Below are 17945 nucleotides of genomic sequence, written 5' to 3' on the forward strand. Positions count from 1 at the left end.
TTATTATTATTTCAGCCATGTCATAAACGAGCTAATAGAAACAGAGAGAGTGTACGTAGAGGAACTGTCCACTGTTCTAATGGTGAGTTACTTAAAATTCCTCGTTTCTGCTCTCTGATGTGTTTTCTGAAAGGCATCTGGCAAATTAAACAAAAATGTGATTTGGTAAATTTCTACTTTGCTGGCACATCCCAGGTGATCTGGAGTTTTTCTCCCATCATTTTGATTCAGATGATTAATTTGATTCAGATAGTATGTGCACAATCTTTTAATCTATAATTTGGAGGGAACCTTCTGTTCACAAACATATGTCTTGGTGACTAATTTTATCAATGGTTGGAGAGGAAATATACAGAATAAGCTGCAATTTGATCATATGCACAAATACATGAATATGTTTGTATGTGTATATATATAACATACTGGCTTGATAGACTGAAATCCTCTCTCTCCTCCCACCCTCATGTTTTTCTGAAATTTCTTTCCAAGACATGGCATTTTATATAGCAAGGCCTGGTAATGGTGATTAAAACTGAAATGATTGATTTCCATTAAGCTGACTCAAGATTTATGTTCCTGTTGCATCTTAAAGTCAGTAGTAAATTCATATTTTATGTAAGATATGCCAGCATTGCTAATAAGCAGTTGTGCAAAAGAGACACATTTCAAAGCTGATGTAGGTGAAGTTGTATATAACTGAGTTCATTATTCCTAACTGGTTGACTAGATCCATTATATGGACCACATTTTGTCATCGGTTGTGTGTAGCACGCATTGAATTCTGTGGAACCTCATGTGTCTGCATCCGCAGTTAGAAGCTGTCCCTGAGACTGGCTACTTGTTATCTTTTTCACAAAAAAATTATATATCCAGCTCAGAGACAAAAACAGGGACAGTTCAAAGTTCTGGCTCTGCCCATTCCCTGTTCATTTTTTCTGATCAGTTTATTCTTTTGTGTTAAGTCTTTTTCCAGGGATTACACAATTGATAAATATTTTTTGTAATGGTGTTCTAATGTGACCTTAAGGTAGAGTGCTATACTTTAATTTACTAATAAAATATAACAATTTACAGTACAATAATATCCATTGTGCCACTGCCAGGTTACTTAGTGCAGATTCCCTTTTGGAAAATGCAGTTGATTTCAAGGGGCAGATGCTGAAGCAGAGTGGGGAGGGGGACCTTAGGCAGCAGGAATCAAGGAGAAAAGGGATCTGGTGTTCCGAGAGTGTATTGTTGAACAGCAAAAAATGCCCATTGATTTTTGTTGTTTGATATCTAGCAGTCTTTTGCTTTGTTACAAGTTTCCCACCGCATCAGACCTTGTGAGAGTATCTTTAATTGTTTTCCACTTAACAAGTTGTCAGCTATGTCTTGCAGTCATAACAGCAGATGTGTAACCAAGACAAATATTCCTCCAGGACCTCTCCCTCAGTTGTACTATAGAGAGAAGCCAATGGCAGTTTGTCTTATCAAAATACAGAACATCTCTGAAGTAAATGATGTTTTAATGGGTGTGTATGTGGGTACTTGCCTTTTCCTATTGTATATCTAAAAGTTTCAGAAATCATGTGTAAACACAGACCAAAGCCATGCATGTGTATATGTAGACGAGAGGGCAGCCTGGATCCCTAACAGTAGAGCAATTTTCTTCCATGCGAGGGCTCTGAATTCCATTCCCAGACTTGGGCCTGGTCTCCTTGCCCTGTCACATACAGGGAATGATGCTGAGCACAAGCAGCACATTCAACTCTAGGTGCAGGAACATCTCGTGTTGCTCTGTAGTTACTTCCTCATGCTGTCTGATGAAACAACAGTGCCATGTGAAGCCCGCCCCATCAGACAAATGTCACTAATGCTCAACCTCTGAAAGCGAGGAGAATTCAAAGGGGAAATCAAGAAGATGTGGGGACTAAAAAAAGAAATGAAAGGAAAGTAGCATTTTGTAACCACATACATTTTAGTCATGTAACTTTCCATCTAGTCTTTAATATGGCAATAAACCAGGCTTATACAGGCCTAATCATGAATACCAGCTATCTTCTACAGGGTTACAGGGCTGAAATGGATAATCCAGCGATGGTCATTCTCATGCCGCCTGCCCTGAGAAACAGAGAGGATGTTCTCTTTGGGAATATGCCAGAGATATATGACTTCCATAACAAGTAAGTAACGAGCTGTATATTCCCTTTCTTTACGAGTTCCCCTTAAAAATGGACTGCTCAGCTGCTCTTGCATTCACAGTCACATTGTGTCTCTCCCTTAACCTCTTTCAGAATTTTCCTACACAATCTGGAAAGCTGTATTGGAGCACCAGAGCGAGTGGGGCTTTGTTTCCTGGAAAGGGTTAGTGAATCAATTGTCGTATTTAGAACTGACTTTGTAAACTGCATTTCCCCCCGATACTTAGCATTCCTCAACTTGATGCTTCCTATATGAAATAGCAACCACTGGACACTGTATTTATGGGAGAGAGACAAGGTACGTGAAGTAATATCTTTTACTTGGCCAACGTGTATTGGTGGAAGATACAAACTTTTGAGCTACACAGAGCTCTTCTTCATGTCCGGGGAGCAAGCAGAGCATCTGAGCTAAAATGTATCTTGCCCACATGTCCAGCAACGTACAGGAAAAAGCAGCAGGCATGGCAATAGGCCTATCTACCATGTAAGAATCTCCTAATTTTAGGGAGTGACTCTCATTTCCCATCTACTTGGTTTTTTTAAATATATATTCTCCCAATTTGCAAGTGAAATAGAAGCTAAGAAGGGCATTTGGTGCTCACCTTATTCTGCCTTACAGTTGTCTTAAGTAAGAAGTACTAGACTGCGTGTATTTTAAAATTGATTTATTTATTCTTCTTGCAGCGAGAAGATTTTCAGATGTATGAGAAATATTGTCAGAACAAACCCCGGTCGGAATCTCTGTGGAGGCAGTGTTCAGAAAGCACCTTCTTTCAAGTATGCTAATTATTCATGTGCAAAGCATACGTTAGCCTGGGTGAATTATTTTTGCAAAATGCAACATTCATGTCCTCAACATTGCAACCTTATTCTCCATTCTATCCATGTGGGAAATCCCCATTAATATCCACTGCAGTTACTTAAACATATGGCATGTAGAAGAGTAAATTATTGTGCATCCTATTCATAGATTTCAAGGCTGGATAGAACAATTGTGATCATGTGGTCTGACCTGTGTAACACAACCCAGAGAACTTCACTACAATAATTCCTGTTTGAACTAGAGCATATCTTTTCAATCAAAACTGGATTTTTTTTTAAACTTGCCAATGATGGAGAATCCTACACAATCCTTAGTAACTTGTCCCAATGGTTGATTGCCGTCACTGTTAAAAAAAAATTGTGCCTTATTTCCCGTCCAAATTTGGCTGGCTTCAACTTTCAACCATTGAATCTTGTTATACATTTGTCTGCATGTTTACTTTATGCTATTTTATTGTTACAGGAATGCCAAAGAAAATTAGAACACAGACTTGGGCTGGATTCCTATTTGCTCAAGCCAGTACAACGTTTGACAAAATACCAGTTGCTTTTGAAGGTATTCATATGTCCTTCTTTTTTTTTTTTTTTTTTTTTTTTTTTAAAGCACAAGGAACGGAGGGGAGGTCTAGACTAATGGCTATTCACTAGCCATCACCAGGAATGCTTAGGTCTTAAATCTAGGACATTGCTGATGGCTGTTGGAGAGTTTTAAATTCTCTTTTATGTCTGGCGTATGCTGAGGGCAACACTCAAAGCATGTACTCCTGAAGTCTGAGAATGTCTTGTTATTACTGTACCCCTTAGCAACTTATTTGGCAACAGAATTGCAGACTTGTATGCTGTTCTCTTCACTTCTGTGGCTGGTGACTTATTGGATCCTTCTTAAAATTCCAGCCATCATTAAGCCCTCATGCAGTGTGCAGTTGTGATGTCTGAAGAAGACCTGACCATTTGAATAAAGGGGGAGGAGTTGCTTAGGTTTTTTTTTCCACCTTAGAAATATCAGGAATATCAAGTCTTACCTTCCTTATTTTTGTTGGATGACCTAGAAGTATAGATTGGGATCTTTTTCAGCCCTGAGTTGAATAGACATAAATACAGAATTTTTATTAAAGGGAGCTTTTTGCCCGAGTGTTTTTTACTAAATAATGTTAAAATTGACGACTCCTTTTAATGAATCAGGTTTCGCTTCCTTGGTATCTCCTAGTTCTCCAGCTTTCCAAGGTAGACAAGACCTGACTTTCTGAATCAGAAACGAGGAAGAAGAACCCCAAATACCTGAATTTTACTGTCCGGCATTCTTTACACAATGTGAACAAAGCCACCAACCCAATATCTCCCTCTTCCCAGCCCCTTAACCTTTAAACCTGTGATAGGCTCATGTCTGAATACGGCTTAGCCTTGGCTTCAAAACGAGAAATTCTATGGGGAGGGAAAATTCCATAGTGGAGGAGGAAACAAGTATTTATAGCAAACTATTGTTACGAGGGAAAAGGTTGTTTGAATCTGCTCAGTGATATGGAATGAAAGAATCCTGCAGGAAATGGAACTATGAGTAGATCTGATGGTCAAAAGAGCATGATAAATGCAATTTACCACACTGGCATGTCTACTTTTTCTTAGGTATTTCTATGGCAGCCATCACCATATTATCTGAGTGCCTCACAGACTTTAGTGTATTTGTTCTTGCAACACTCCTGTGACACAGGGAAAGGCCATGGTCCCTATTTTACAGATGGGGAACCAAGGCACAGAGACACTTAGTGACTTGTCCATGGTCACACAGGAAGTCTATGGAAGAGTGGGCCAATGAACTCAAGTCTCCCAAGTGCCAAGCTAGCACCCTAACCACTGGATTATCCTTCCTCTCACGTGGGGGGAATGTACATACAAAGTTATAACAGAGAGAGAAAGAGATCAGCTATATAATGTAACTTTGTATGTGTATATATTATGGATAATACAATTTTTAAACACTGACACCTTGGTTACTCACTTATTGCCTCTGTCCATTGTTAAGGGTTTTCATCTATAGTTATCTGGGGTCTCCCACTGTTAGGGTAGTCTTCTGTTTGGTATCTTATTTTAGTCACTGTTCTGACTCTTTTTCTACAATATTATTCTCTGATGTGTGAATCCTACTGTCTCGGTTGCATGTCCTTTATCTATCACAGCAGCAATATTGTCAAAGAACTCTGGGAGGTTAGTTGAATATGACCTCCCGGAACCAATACTGACTGTCTTTAATGAAGCCGAGAAAAAAGCTGTGTGTGAATGTGGTGCTTATGTGCCACGTTTTCCATACAACAGTGAATGCATTTTAAAATGTTCCATTTTCCCCCAAGATACAAAATAAAAGATACACTGGCTTCTGAACTATTGCAATTTCATGGGCAATGGAGGAAATGTGTTACATTCAAGTGAAAACATAGTCTTTGATTTCTAATTACAGGAATTGCTAAAATACACCACAAGCTGTGATGGAGTTAAAGAATTGCAAGAAGCTTTGGTTGCAATGTTGGATTTACTAAAATCAGTCAATGACTCTATGCATCAGATTTCAATAACAGGATATGATGTAAGTACATCTGGGTAACGAAAGACCTTTTACTCCAAAGTTCTGGGCATCTCAGTGGGAATGGATAGAGTCCAAAAAGATAGGGAATAAGTAGAGTCTAAAATGAATCAATATGATGTTAAAAAGTATAATAGAAAAGACAGTTACAAAATGAATAGGATGGGAAAACACTTCTGGGTGTCGATCTTTCCTCTAATCGCATTAGTTGGGTAAACACTTTCTTTTTTTGTTTGCATGCAAAGGGCATGTTGCAGGTGCAGTCTCAGAGCAAAGCCACTTCATGGCATAATCTCCATTTCCCTACTGGTTCACCCAATAACTCACCCACTGTCAGGGCTTTTTCATAAAATTTCCCTCTTGGGGTCTAATTTATTAAATCCTCTTGAAACACCGTTTCTTTGGACCCTTCCAGGCTCAAACCTTGTCCTTCCTGAGGCTTCAGGTCATGGTATCTTGTTCCCCCTAAGCAGGGAAGCTCTTCTGGTCCCACTCCAGACCCTACTTTCTCCAGAAAATCCTTCCCCTTGGATCTTTCCTAGGTACAAATTGGGTTCAGATTAATCCCCCCCCCCCCCCCCCCCGTGAACTTGGAACAGGTTATTCACAGCCCTCTTTCCTGGGCTGTGCATCACTCCTGATAAGTTTCCACAGCTTCCCAGTTCTTCCCCCTGTGGACGTCTTCCCCTTGAAACAGGATAACTACAGCCCTCCTTCCTTGGTCTGTGCATTGCTTCTGGCAATTGGCCCCCATTTCCAGCTTGGTCTGCTGATCCTTCCAGAGAGACCTTATCTTAGGTCCCTCTGGCTTTGGGACAGGGTTGGCTGGCCCTGGGCCATACCTGCCCTTAAAGGGGACAGACCACCCTGTTACAGAGCATGTTTTAAATTTTTAACTGGTGATTATTTATTTGCTGTGTTATTACCAGGGGGACTTGAGTGAACTTGGAAAAGTATTGATGCAAGGATCGTTCAGTGTTTGGACAGGACACAGAAAAGGCCCTACAAAAATGAAGGAGCTTGCCAGGTTCAAACCAATGCAGAGGCACCTCTTCCTGTATGAGAAAGCCCTGGTGTTTTGTAAGAAGAGAGAGGAGCATGGAGATGCGTATGATAAAACCTCCGCATACAGTTTTAAGCATTTTTTGAAAGTAAGGAAAACCAAGTAACGATGAGAAATTGCATTTTATGTAATAAACAGGTAGCTTTCAGATTTGGGAAAGTATTATTTATCCAATAGATAAGGTAACATTCTCAGCTATTAATACTCATGATGTACAGAGCATTACTGCCACCCTAATGAAAAAATCTTTTCTGACTTTAAAAAGCCACAAAGTCCCTTGTTCTCTAAGCACAGAATGGGCAATACCCCAAATTAGAATCATAGGCAAGTCTTTCGTTTCAAAGATCAGATGACACTTTGTCAATGAAATTTTGCTCTGGGCAAGCCATGCATGAGGGACAGGGATGTGTTTTTTGGGAAACAAGAATTTGCTTCTTCCATTGAGCATCAGGGAAATTGTAGTTGAGCCATGTGATCCTGCTGAATTAAAGCTCTGTCTATAAGCCAGCGGGGATAATGAGGTATTGTCCCAAGCTTCTCAATCACTGCCAAGGCTTTGAGGCCTTCTGGTAAGATCAGTCCCTGCTGGGGCAACAAGACAGCAAGGCCATGACTTCTCTGTTCTTAGGCCAGAGCAGGTCACCCTGCTCTTGCATCCTCTGATTCCTGGAGATGTCTGAGCAATGGCTGCTAATCACCCAACTTCCCAATTGTCTGTGTAGTTGGGAAGGTAAGTAGATGACCCCTCTTCCTCTCTCGCTACTCTCCCTCCTTTGGCAAGGATTTGCTGCGACTAAAAAGGTAAGTTTCAATAGGAAATAGCATAGAACAGAACTCAAGCGATGTAAACAGCTATCCCAGGGCACATACAGACCCTGCTGTCAGCAAAGGTCGGAGAAACCCCAATCTATCATTCTCCTGTTTCCTGCCTTTCTTAGGGCTCATTGTGCTCCAGCTTCCATGATGCCCACAAGTGCTAACCATTATCAGTGAAAATGCTATCGCTCTCCCATTATCCTGAAAAGCGCCCGCCCCTTTAAGATGGACCCTTTCTATGGGCCTCTTAGTGCATTCCATGTGGTAAGCTCCTGCAGGCAGGGGCCATGTTCTCCTCTGGCCAGCATAGTGCCCAGCCTCTAGTGAATAATAATCATATGTGCATATTTTAGAGCCGAACAAATCTGTATTTAGAGGATAAGCCTCCATGTATGGAACTCCCACTGACTTGGATGGGCTTGGAGAGTTAGGCCCTCACTCTATTCAGAATGTCTTTAAATATGTTATGCTCTCTCAAGCCTATTCAGCTCATAGGCACAATAGCAATTGCAGTGGGAGACCAATAAATACCGGGCCGTTTATTTCAGTATTTATTTGTTTTTCCAAACTTCATCATTTTGTTTCTTGAGAGCTTCTCTTTCCTTGTAGGAAAAATACCTCCAATGCTTTTATAGATTCCAGAGTGGCTGCTTGGGGAATCCTTGTTCAGAGGAGAAAATCCAGGGTTCAGCCAGTCTTAACATTTGTCTGTGTCTGCTTCGCTTTCCAGCTGCTCATGCTGCAGAGCTGAGTGATTTGTGATAAAAGAATTATTTTCTTTTCTGTATTGGCGGCATGAGGGGCAGAACTGTGTTTCTGGAGCCCTGAATTTGTTTGATTAGTGATAGTAGTGAATCATTTTTTTGCTCAGGAAGAATGTTTTTCAGAAATGTATAGTTTAGGAAATCTATTTAGTAGAAGCTGTGGAACTGAGAAATCTATCAGAATAACTTCATTTGAGAGCTGTATATCTGTAAGACTTGGGATAATACTTTAAATGGCTGCAGATACAGTACTTTTCTGAGAAGAGTTGGTTTAAGACTATTACAGTAACTTACTCCTGGCTACTTTATTCCTGAGTCAGTATATAATCTTCTAGACCATCACTTGTGGCATCTGAGTCCATTCATTTAAAAAAAAAAAGAAAATTTAAAAAAAAAAACCTTGCAAATCCATATGCCAAAATATGCATAAATAATAGAAATTGAATCATTTAGGAAAAAAATTCTCAGCTCTTGTATTTTTTTAATTTAAAAAAAAATGGAGCTAGATCTGGCTTTTTGCAGCATTATGGCACTGTACAATGTGGGCCAAAACTTTCCAGAATGGGTTTCTATTTATCTCTGTGTGTGCTGAGAGTACTAACTGCATTGCAGCAGGTTTTAGTGTGCATGTTTCTTGAACACGGGTATTTTTATATACACACAATTGTAGGAGAGCAAATGGAGGCTGGGTTGAGGCACCTTTTGAAAACTCGACCCTGTTCTTCAGTACAGGCATGCAGAATATTGTAAAACAGGTCCAATTTGGCACCGAACCAGTGGAATATGACCCAGAAAAGAGACATTAGAGAAGACTTGTTCACTGATATTCCTTTTCTGCGTCCAGGGGTAAATGCTTTCTCAGAAGTTCACAGCAAACTCTGGAGTTCTGAAACTGTATGGCGGGCTGGGTAGGGAAGGCTGTGCCTCCCCAAATAGCCTGGCCCCCACCCCCTATCAGCCCCCTCTCACTTCCTGTCCCCTGACTGCACCCCTCAGAACCCCTGACCCATCCAACCCCTCCTGCTCCTTGTCCCTTGACCGTCCCCTGACTGCTGACACCCACCCGCTATCCAACCCCCCCTGCTCCCTGTCCCCTAACTGCCCCGATCCCTATCCACACCTCTGCCCCCTGATTGCCCCCCGCTCAGAACCTCCGACCCCTGTTCAATGTCTCCTGACTGCACCGCGGGACCCCCTGCCCCTTATCCAACCCTGCTCCCTGCCCCCTTACCATGCTGCTCAGAACACCAGGACTAGCAAACACACCGCCACTGCGCGGTCTAGAGCCCTGGGACAGGCTGGCGGCTCTTGCAGCCGCGCTGCCCGGCAGCAGCTCGCAGCCCCACCGCCCAGAGGGCTGGCAGCATGGCGAGCTGAGGCTGTGGGGGAGGGGCCGGGGGCTACCCTCCACGGCTGGGAGCTCAAGAGCTGGGCAGGATGGTCCCGGGAGCCATAGTTTGCCCACCTCTGCTCTAATTATTAGCTATCAATTCCTAGCACCTTGTGCTGTAAATGCGATCAAGAAGCATATTAATGCACATTAGAGGAATAAGCCTGGTATTAAAATATTGCTTAGTATCCGTTGCTGGTGAGGCAGTAATCTGGTGGTATGTTTAAGAGATAGAGTAGAGGCTTCCTTGGCGGCTAGACCTCTTTAGGGTTTTAATCCTAGTTGAGTCACTGGCTCTGTTTGTCTTTGTACAAGTCACATGATCTCTTTGTGCTTCGGTCCCCTCCAGCCAAATTGTCAAAACTGGTTTTGGTTTTGGGTGCCCAGCTTTCGGCCTGATTTTCAGAGTTGCTGAGCTCTCCCAGCTGCCCAAGGTAGCTCAAGTTGTACATCCCTCTTCCTCTCAGAAATGTTGGCCTTTAGCGGTAGACCTGGGTGAAAAGCAGAACTGCCCTGACACTTGGATGCTGTGTCTGAAATGAGGAGAGTGTTGGGGTTGTTCTCAGTGGGAAGTTGATACACACACTGTGGAGAAGGCCTGAGACTCAGGCCTGTGATCCCTCTTCTAAATCACTCCCACTGATCCACGAATGTTATGGAAAGTCCCCAGAGGTGCACGGCTAGCTCCAAGAAACCTTCTATAGATGTTACAAACTGTTAAACAAAATGCCCAGTGTGAACAACTGTAGATAACCACTTTCAGTCACTACTGAAAATAAACATTTTTGATGAGCTTTGTTAATTTGTGGGTATGGGGGGGAAGTAGGGGATTGTTTAAGATGAACACAATGTGAAGACATTTGGTTTTCAGATTAGAGTAAAAGTACATGTGATTCTTTTTAAACAGATGAATGCGGTTGGAATCACTGAAAACGTGAAGGGGGATCATCGAAAATTTGAGATCTGGTACAGCGGACGAGAGGAGGTGTATGTTGTGCAGGTGTGTGATTTTTTTAAAATGCCATGTTTGTTTTTATATCCTCATAGTGCTGTTTAAACTGGTGGACATTCAGCTGAGAATTGCCTGTCTCCATGTGAACTGGGAACTCTGGCTGGCAAATGTGTGTGGACCGTTTCTGTTCAGATCCCTCGCTGCTCTACTAGCCTGATAATGATCCAGTAGATTAATAGAATAGGTTCTTTCATTGCCTTTGTTTAGTGGCATCTGCAGTGGGCCATGCTTAAGATTAAGAACATAAACTGCAGAGTATAATGTTAAGAAAATCCCCATGCCACAGGAATATTGGGGAAACTGTACCTTAAATCAATAAACATGGATACTAGTATTGGTCTGGAACAGGCCTGGCAGCCCTGAGAGCCCTGGTTCCTGAGCTTCTTAGCATCTTCCCAGACAGGCTGCCTTGGATCCAAGGCTCCCAGGGAGTATGTTCCATTTGGGAACCATTCCTGCTTCGGAACCTTTCACTGCGTCCAAAACCTAATTTTGCAGATTTTTGAGGAGGAGCGATGTCCTGATTTTGTCCTGATTCAAATTTTTTCGCAGAACTAGAAGTCAGTTTCCCACCCACCTTTAATTGATACCCCTTCCAAAACACACGGTCGCACTGAAATGTCATTGCAAGATGTGACACAGCTTTCTTTCAAACTTTTTATTTGTATTTGAAGAGAATTTTATTAACTCTCTGGGTGAAATCCTGACTCCATTGAAGTCAATGACAAAACTCCCAATGATTTCATAGGATTTCAGCCTATATTTGTGGCTGTATATCTATGGGTGTGTAGGTCGAGTAGTGGAGACAATACATGCAGACTGTTGTGTCTGATCACAACAAGCTTGTCTTTTGAAATGTGTGTGGTGTTGCCTTAGAATTCTGAACCAGCTCTGTTGTTCATTTGAAATGTGGTAGCTGTTTATTTGTAAGCAGGTTTTGCCTTTGGGTATTTTGGAAAAAGATTTAATGAGACATGCCCATGTACTTTTGACTGCATCCCTTGTATTGTGATAAGCTCTACATGATTTCCATTTACAGTACAACCTTTGCTATCTGAATGTAATGGAGAACTTTAAATAATTTTGGGGACTTGGGAACATTTTAAATATAATTAATAGTCATCAGAGGCTATAATCCTGCTTTGGATAATAGGGATTTTTGGATAATTACAGTTTAGATAACTGAGGCTCAACTCAATTTTATAACGGAGGATTCATAAAAGCCACCAAATTTCAAATATTTCTCCTCTTTCAGGCCCCAACAGTAGATGTGAAGATGGCGTGGTTAAGTGAAATGAGAAAAATTTTGTTCAAGCAGCAGGAGCTTATAAAAGGTACATTTGAACAATTTCCTGATGGTGTTCACTACAGCAGAGCCTTTCTGATGCTCACATTGCTAATCTGCCAACCCAGTCATTCTCACCAGAGAAATAGTATGTCTCCTATTATTGATATTTCATTACTTTTAAGAAAAATGTTATAGTGCATATACTAGCATAATAGGCAGTATTATTATAAGTAAAAGCAAATTACCCTTGTGGAAAATAAATCAAAATTATCCTTTTTTGATGTTAGCATCTTGATATATTAAAATTTCTTATTTGTTCTCTTAGGCCCTTATTCAGCAAGCTACTTCAGCACCTGCCTCATTTTAGGTACATGAGTAATCCCTTGACTTTAGTGGACTACTTGCACGTGTACAGTTGGGATGCCTACTAACAGACCATGCTGAATCAAAGACTAACTCTCTCCAATTTGCAAAAATTGGTAATCCAACTAATCTGCAGTTACTAGTGCAAATTAATGAGGCTCTACTTTGCCTTAAAGAAAAAAAAAAAGCACTGATTTGTGCAAAGAAGTCTGGTGTTTGAAGTAACACTTTGTCTGTTTTGAGTGGGTGATGACTTTGAGTGATTTAACAAATGACGTTAAACTAACACAGTATTTGCAACCTACTCACAGTTGAGAAGAAACCATACAGTTTGTTTACAGACCAGATTCAACTTTCCCCTCAGCTGAGTGATGGGTAAGTCAGATGAGCTCTACAGATGTGGGGGGAAAAAAAATCATTCACTATGTTCACTATTTAAAATACATATGCAAATCCAGAGCCTTTTGGGCACTCTCTGGGTGAGCACTTCGCCCCCACTCTGGCCCCCTCATGCCATGCAAAAGGGCTGGAAAAGTGGAGAGGGGCCCTAAAAGCCCCAGATCCAGCTAGAGAGGATTCCACTGGTGCAGCACTGTGGAAAACAGCCGTAAGGCTGTCTCTTGAGGACCTCCTTGCAAGCCCTGGCATAGGAACGCAGCGTGTTGGGGATGAAGGAGGGGCGTGTTGGGGATGAAGCTACTGCATGCAGTGCTGCGGTGGTTCCGGGCAGTGCTGAAGAAGCTGCCATAGCTTAGAAAGGCACCCAGAGTGACTTAAAGCCAACCCACCTCTTCATCCCCTCAGCTGTGAATTCTGTGCTGTGCTTCTCACCCTCTGCTGAAAACATCCACAGGAAGTCCATATTGATTGGTGCACAGAACTCCCATAGAAAATAACTCTGAGTTTTGCATGCAGAGGGACATTTCCTATAATCTCAGCAGGTAGGGTGCAGTCAGAAGAAATCTACAGCTAAGGTGGTGCTTGCGCTTTGAGAAGCAATTGCTTTAGCTGTGTTTGTTCTCTGCCCCTTCCCCCCACATTGAGACTATATGCCACTATAGTCAGTGATGTATTCAAATGCACCTTGTAGTACCTGCTTAGATCCTTCGCTTGCCAAACTGAACAGACTTCACCAATATTTGAAAATTAAAACAATGACACATTTCTTTTATACGTTTCAGAAAGCAGCATAGAGCCTCCATAAGCTCCGAAGAAAATGATTCTGAACGCACCAGTCCTATAATGTTGGATCGTATCAGCTCATCGCCACAGAACAAGCCAAAGCAAAGTATGTACAAGTTTGCAAGATCTTTCTGCATGCATAATATTACACTGCAATATGTTATATTCCAAACCAACAGCCGAAAAATATATCAGTTATTTAAACTAGGGCCCTAAGTAACACATTTTCTTGCAGGTTGGTCGAGAATGTCACAATCTGTGGAAATCTGTGAAGGGCTTGAGGACTGGTCCAGCAACAGTTACCTTTCTAATTGCTCAGACACAGAAGAAGAAGATGGAAGCCAGTTGGTTAGTGATGCATAAAAAAATGCTTTATTTTAAGGGCACTAAATAGTGTGTCTGGGGATATCCACTATAAGACTTCTCTTTTTGTTAAAATCTGTATTTGCTTATGCTTTCTGTGTATTGGTGTATGCAGTGTTGTTGTAGCCAAGGTGGTCCCAGGATATTAGGGAGACAAGGTGGGTGAGGTAATATCTTTTATCTGTTGGTAACCTGAAGAAGAGCTCTGTGTAAACTTGAAAGCTTGTCTCTCTCACCAACAGAAGCTGGTCTAATAAAAGATATTACCTCACTGACCTTGTCTTTGTATATTGGATACATTTTGGTTACGCTAGCTCTTGAAAATGCCCCCCTAAATGTTATATGTGCATATGAACCCTAAGTGGGATGTGGCAAACAAGAAAAAGGATTTCTGGGGAAAATGGACATGGTTCTGCACAAAGTGATAAAAAATGAAAAGTCATAATTGGAGCTGACCTTACTGGGCACTGGAGAGAGACAGTAAATGCTTCCAAATGTACCATAGCAGCCATGGATTTGGACATAAGAACAAGGAAGGGGAAACTGTCTTTCAGTACACTCAGACATGTGATTTGGTAGTCATTAATACACTCTTCCCTAGGAAGGAAGAACATTTGATTACCTACAAGAGTGAAAGGCTGAGGGTGCAGATAGGTTACTTCCTGATAAGCCAAACTGAGCTGAAGAACATCAAAAACCTGTCAGGTCATCTCAAGGGAAAACATTGCAGCTCAGCATAGACTTGCTGGTTCTTGACTCTGGAAACATATACATGAGAAGAAAATAGTCCAAAGCAGTACAGAAAACCAGTGGTGGAAGCTTAACGAAGTTAGCAAGGAGTTTAAAATGAAAGTGTTGGGAAAGATCTCTTTAGAAGGGTTCAGAGAAAATATGAATCAATGGCAGAATCGTATTGCAAGCAAAACTCGAGAATGGTGAAACAAAAGTGAGAGTCTTTTTCTCCAGTTAGATCTGGTGGTGGAATGATAAAGTGTGAGAGGGCATCAAGGAGAAAAAAATGTTTAAACTTTGTCAAGCAACGCTCCAACCGCAGGATTTTCAAGAGTATAAAATGAAGAAAGAGGTGGCAGCCACTGAGGCTAGAGCTGTGGAGGGCTTATATGTCCATCTTGAAACAAAGCAGGATGAGAAGGAAATATACAAACTGGCAATAAGAGAAGTAAAGATATTGGTAAGATCAAGTCACTAAAGATGAAAGTGGAAACAGTACCAGAAGGAAAAAAAGCATCATGTTAATCAATGAGACCAAATTAAGGAATGGCGGAGAAATTACTTTGAAAGGCTTCTTAATGAAGAGAATCCAAGAGACCCATGACTTTATGATAAAAACCAAACCAGGATCTGATGGCATCAGTCCTAGAAGTAGTCATTGAGGAAGCATTGGACCACATGAAAAATAAGAGAGCTCTTGGCCCTGATGGCATACCAGCAGAAGCATGCAAGCGTCTAGGGTGTAAACACGTCCCTGCTTGTCTCCTCTACTGTTCCCCAGTTTAAAACAATTTTGAGCGAGTTTTTTTTCCCAAGCAGCATTGGGGTGGGAGGATTCAATCTGACCTCAGTGAATTTTTTCCTATTAATATTTTTTTGTTATTGTGTGAGTGCTAGCCAAGGGGAACAGAGCACAGCCTGAGATCAGGACCTCGAATTGCATCAGTATCTAAAGCACATTTGAGCACTCTCTACAACTTGCAGCACTAGTGCCATAAATGTTCACTTGATGTACAGAAAAAAAAACAAAACAAAGACATGGAAGTCACAACAATATCAGAAGGAGAAAAAGCATCATTTTTCTTCTCGCTACTAATTGTATTCAGGAACAAGAAAAAAAGTAGTTCTCAGCACCACTTAATTTGACTTTAATAGCATGTTATCAGTTGCTGCATGTATTACAGTAATTGTTTTTTGTAGATAAAAATAATTTGTTTATAGAAGTGTTAAGAAAGCAGGTTGCATATGAATACTTATCTCCAACATTGTTGCATGATTGTTTATTATTATACATAAACCAAGAAGGGTACCACTTTCCCCACAGCAGCCAGGAATAAAGACTGTTAAAAAATTAATTACACCATGTTGTAGAACAGAGTTCTTGTGAAGTAATTTTTTTTTAATGTTAGTCTCCAGGAAAATATAAAGCCCTAGCAGACTGCAAGAAAAGAGGATCGGAGGACGTGCTGGTTAAAAACGGGGATGTAATTCAACTTTTGCATGAGGACGGGGAAGGGCAATGGTAAGTATTTTAGAATTCTTTTATCTTACCTCCAGGAACCTACAAGGTAACTATGCTCAATCTTGCTTAACTCGGAATATATCTGGTGTACCTTTGTTAGTGTGTGTACTCTACTGGAAACTACAGAATTAGCATAGGTCTAAACTGCAATCATGGGGAGCTATTGCAGCTTGAGTAGACATCTAGATTAGTGAAGCGGCCTGAATAATTACCTAGAGTTTTGTGGGGGAGGGGGACTTGTACAGTGTGCTTTGAAGTCCATGCTGTCGTAGCCTCACTGCTCTGATATCTGAGCTAGCTACATTAGAGCTAGCTCAGCTTTGTCTACCTGAGCTGCAGTCACGCCCATTGACTGAGTATAGCCAGACCCTTAGACTCCTTACAAATGGTTTCAGAGTAGCAGCCGTGTTAGTCTGTATTCACAAAAAGAAAAGGAGTACTTGTGGCACCTTAGAGACTAACTAATTTATTAGAGCATAAGCTTTCGTGAGCTACAGCATCAGATGCATCCGATGAAGTGAGCTGTAGCTCACGAAAGCTTATGTTCTAATAAATTTGTTAGTCTCTAAGGTGCCACAGGTACTCCTTTTCTTCTTACAAATGGTGTATTCCATTCTTATTGACCTGGAAATTGTGGTTACGTTTCCCTTCCCTTCCCAGCTTGAGGGAATAACGTAAAATCAAACACGTTGTGAGAGAGACCTTTTTAAACACCTGATGTTTCTGTTTGAAGCCATGGTGTGAATGACTGCTCTTTGCCTTTGTCCTCTCCCTGTCCTCTGCAGCTCAGCTCTGGGTCTTGTTCCTCTGGGGCAATTAATAATAGCACTTAGCAATTACAAGGCTTCTTTTTTTCTTCAAATTGTTTTGCAAGTGTTAACTAATGAACAGCGATAGTGTCATCTTTTGGCTTTATTTAAAGCAGTGGCTTGCAAAGACAGTTGGACGTGATGCCGATCACATCACTCCCTTGTGTACTGTTGGCTATGAAACTGATGTGCCTTAAGCATGTCAGCCCAATGAGCCATTGGCTCAGGGAAACTTTGAGTTTGGCTTGCAAGGTAAGGATTAACAGCTGGCTCTCTGCTTTCAGCTGGGAATACTGCCTAGGAAATTACCATATCTGATGTCCTGCATGTCAAACCATTACGCTTATTAGCTCGGAGGGCATGATGCCCTCTCATAATTTGGCCTACGGTCTGGCTGCTTTTCCTTTTTCAGGTTGATTTGTTACCTGGCTCTTGTCAGTCAGCCCTCAGAGCCTTTCCTTGAGTCCTGGTATGAAAGCAAGCTGCATCATTTAATATATTTTCATGGGGATGGAGATTGTGCTATTATGAGAAATTTGAATTGGAGGGGTGCAGTGACCAGATTCTAAATATGCAGACACACATTGCCCATTAGAGGATTCCTGGCCCAAATCTGCATTTGTTGTATTGTAAGGGAAATTAAATTGAACATTAGAAACATCAATATACAAAGCATTGAAGTGGGTGGGGTTTTTTTGAGCAATCACCAATTCCCATGGTGATTTTAGCGACACTGTGTCACAGAGACTGGCTACTGTGAATGTACACTACAGATCTCTAGTGGCTCACAGTGAGTTCTAGCAGTGTGACAGCTAATGGAGATTCTCCTTTATCTTCAGTTGCAGGGCCTTCTGTGGGGATGGAGGTTGGAAGCAAAAGGCCTCGGCCTGTTTTATGGATGGGGAACTAAGGCACAGAAAGATTAAGTCACTTGGCCAAGGTCACACAAGAAATCAGTGGCAGAGCCTGGAGTCGGTCCCTGATCTGTTGGGTCTCAGTCCAGTGCTTTAACCACAAGACCTGTAAGCACCTGTTTTGATCATGGATATGTAGTATTAGAC

At 41.5% G+C, this 17945-nt stretch overlaps 1 protein-coding gene across 5 annotated transcripts in view; it reads left to right on the top strand.

Moving 5' to 3' along the window:
- The window catches only part of MCF2 (MCF.2 cell line derived transforming sequence), a 74324-nt gene that overhangs the window by 38911 nt on the left and 17468 nt on the right, over positions 1–17945 (top strand). For 3 of the 5 annotated variants that reach the window (XM_038417080.2, XM_038417082.2, XM_038417083.2), the window contains exons 13-26: positions 16–82; positions 2050–2165; positions 2277–2346; positions 2868–2960; positions 3469–3561; positions 5458–5583; positions 6510–6731; positions 10521–10613; positions 11881–11959; positions 12239–12280; positions 12588–12651; positions 13458–13564; positions 13694–13806; positions 15963–16075. In XM_038417080.2, coding sequence (XP_038273008.1) covers positions 16–82; positions 2050–2165; positions 2277–2346; positions 2868–2960; positions 3469–3561; positions 5458–5583; positions 6510–6731; positions 10521–10613; positions 11881–11959; positions 12239–12280; positions 12588–12651; positions 13458–13564; positions 13694–13806; positions 15963–16075 — 1398 coding nt within the window. The remainder of the gene's footprint in view (positions 1–15; positions 83–2049; positions 2166–2276; positions 2347–2867; positions 2961–3468; positions 3562–5457; positions 5584–6509; positions 6732–10520; positions 10614–11880; positions 11960–12238; positions 12281–12587; positions 12652–13457; positions 13565–13693; positions 13807–15962; positions 16076–17945) is intronic. The other 2 variants (XM_043492442.1, XM_038417084.2) reach the window with 1 other exon arrangement.

The sequence above is a fragment of the Dermochelys coriacea genome, chromosome 9, assembly GCF_009764565.3.
Source record: "Dermochelys coriacea isolate rDerCor1 chromosome 9, rDerCor1.pri.v4, whole genome shotgun sequence".
Classification (NCBI taxonomy): Eukaryota; Metazoa; Chordata; order Testudines; family Dermochelyidae; genus Dermochelys; species Dermochelys coriacea.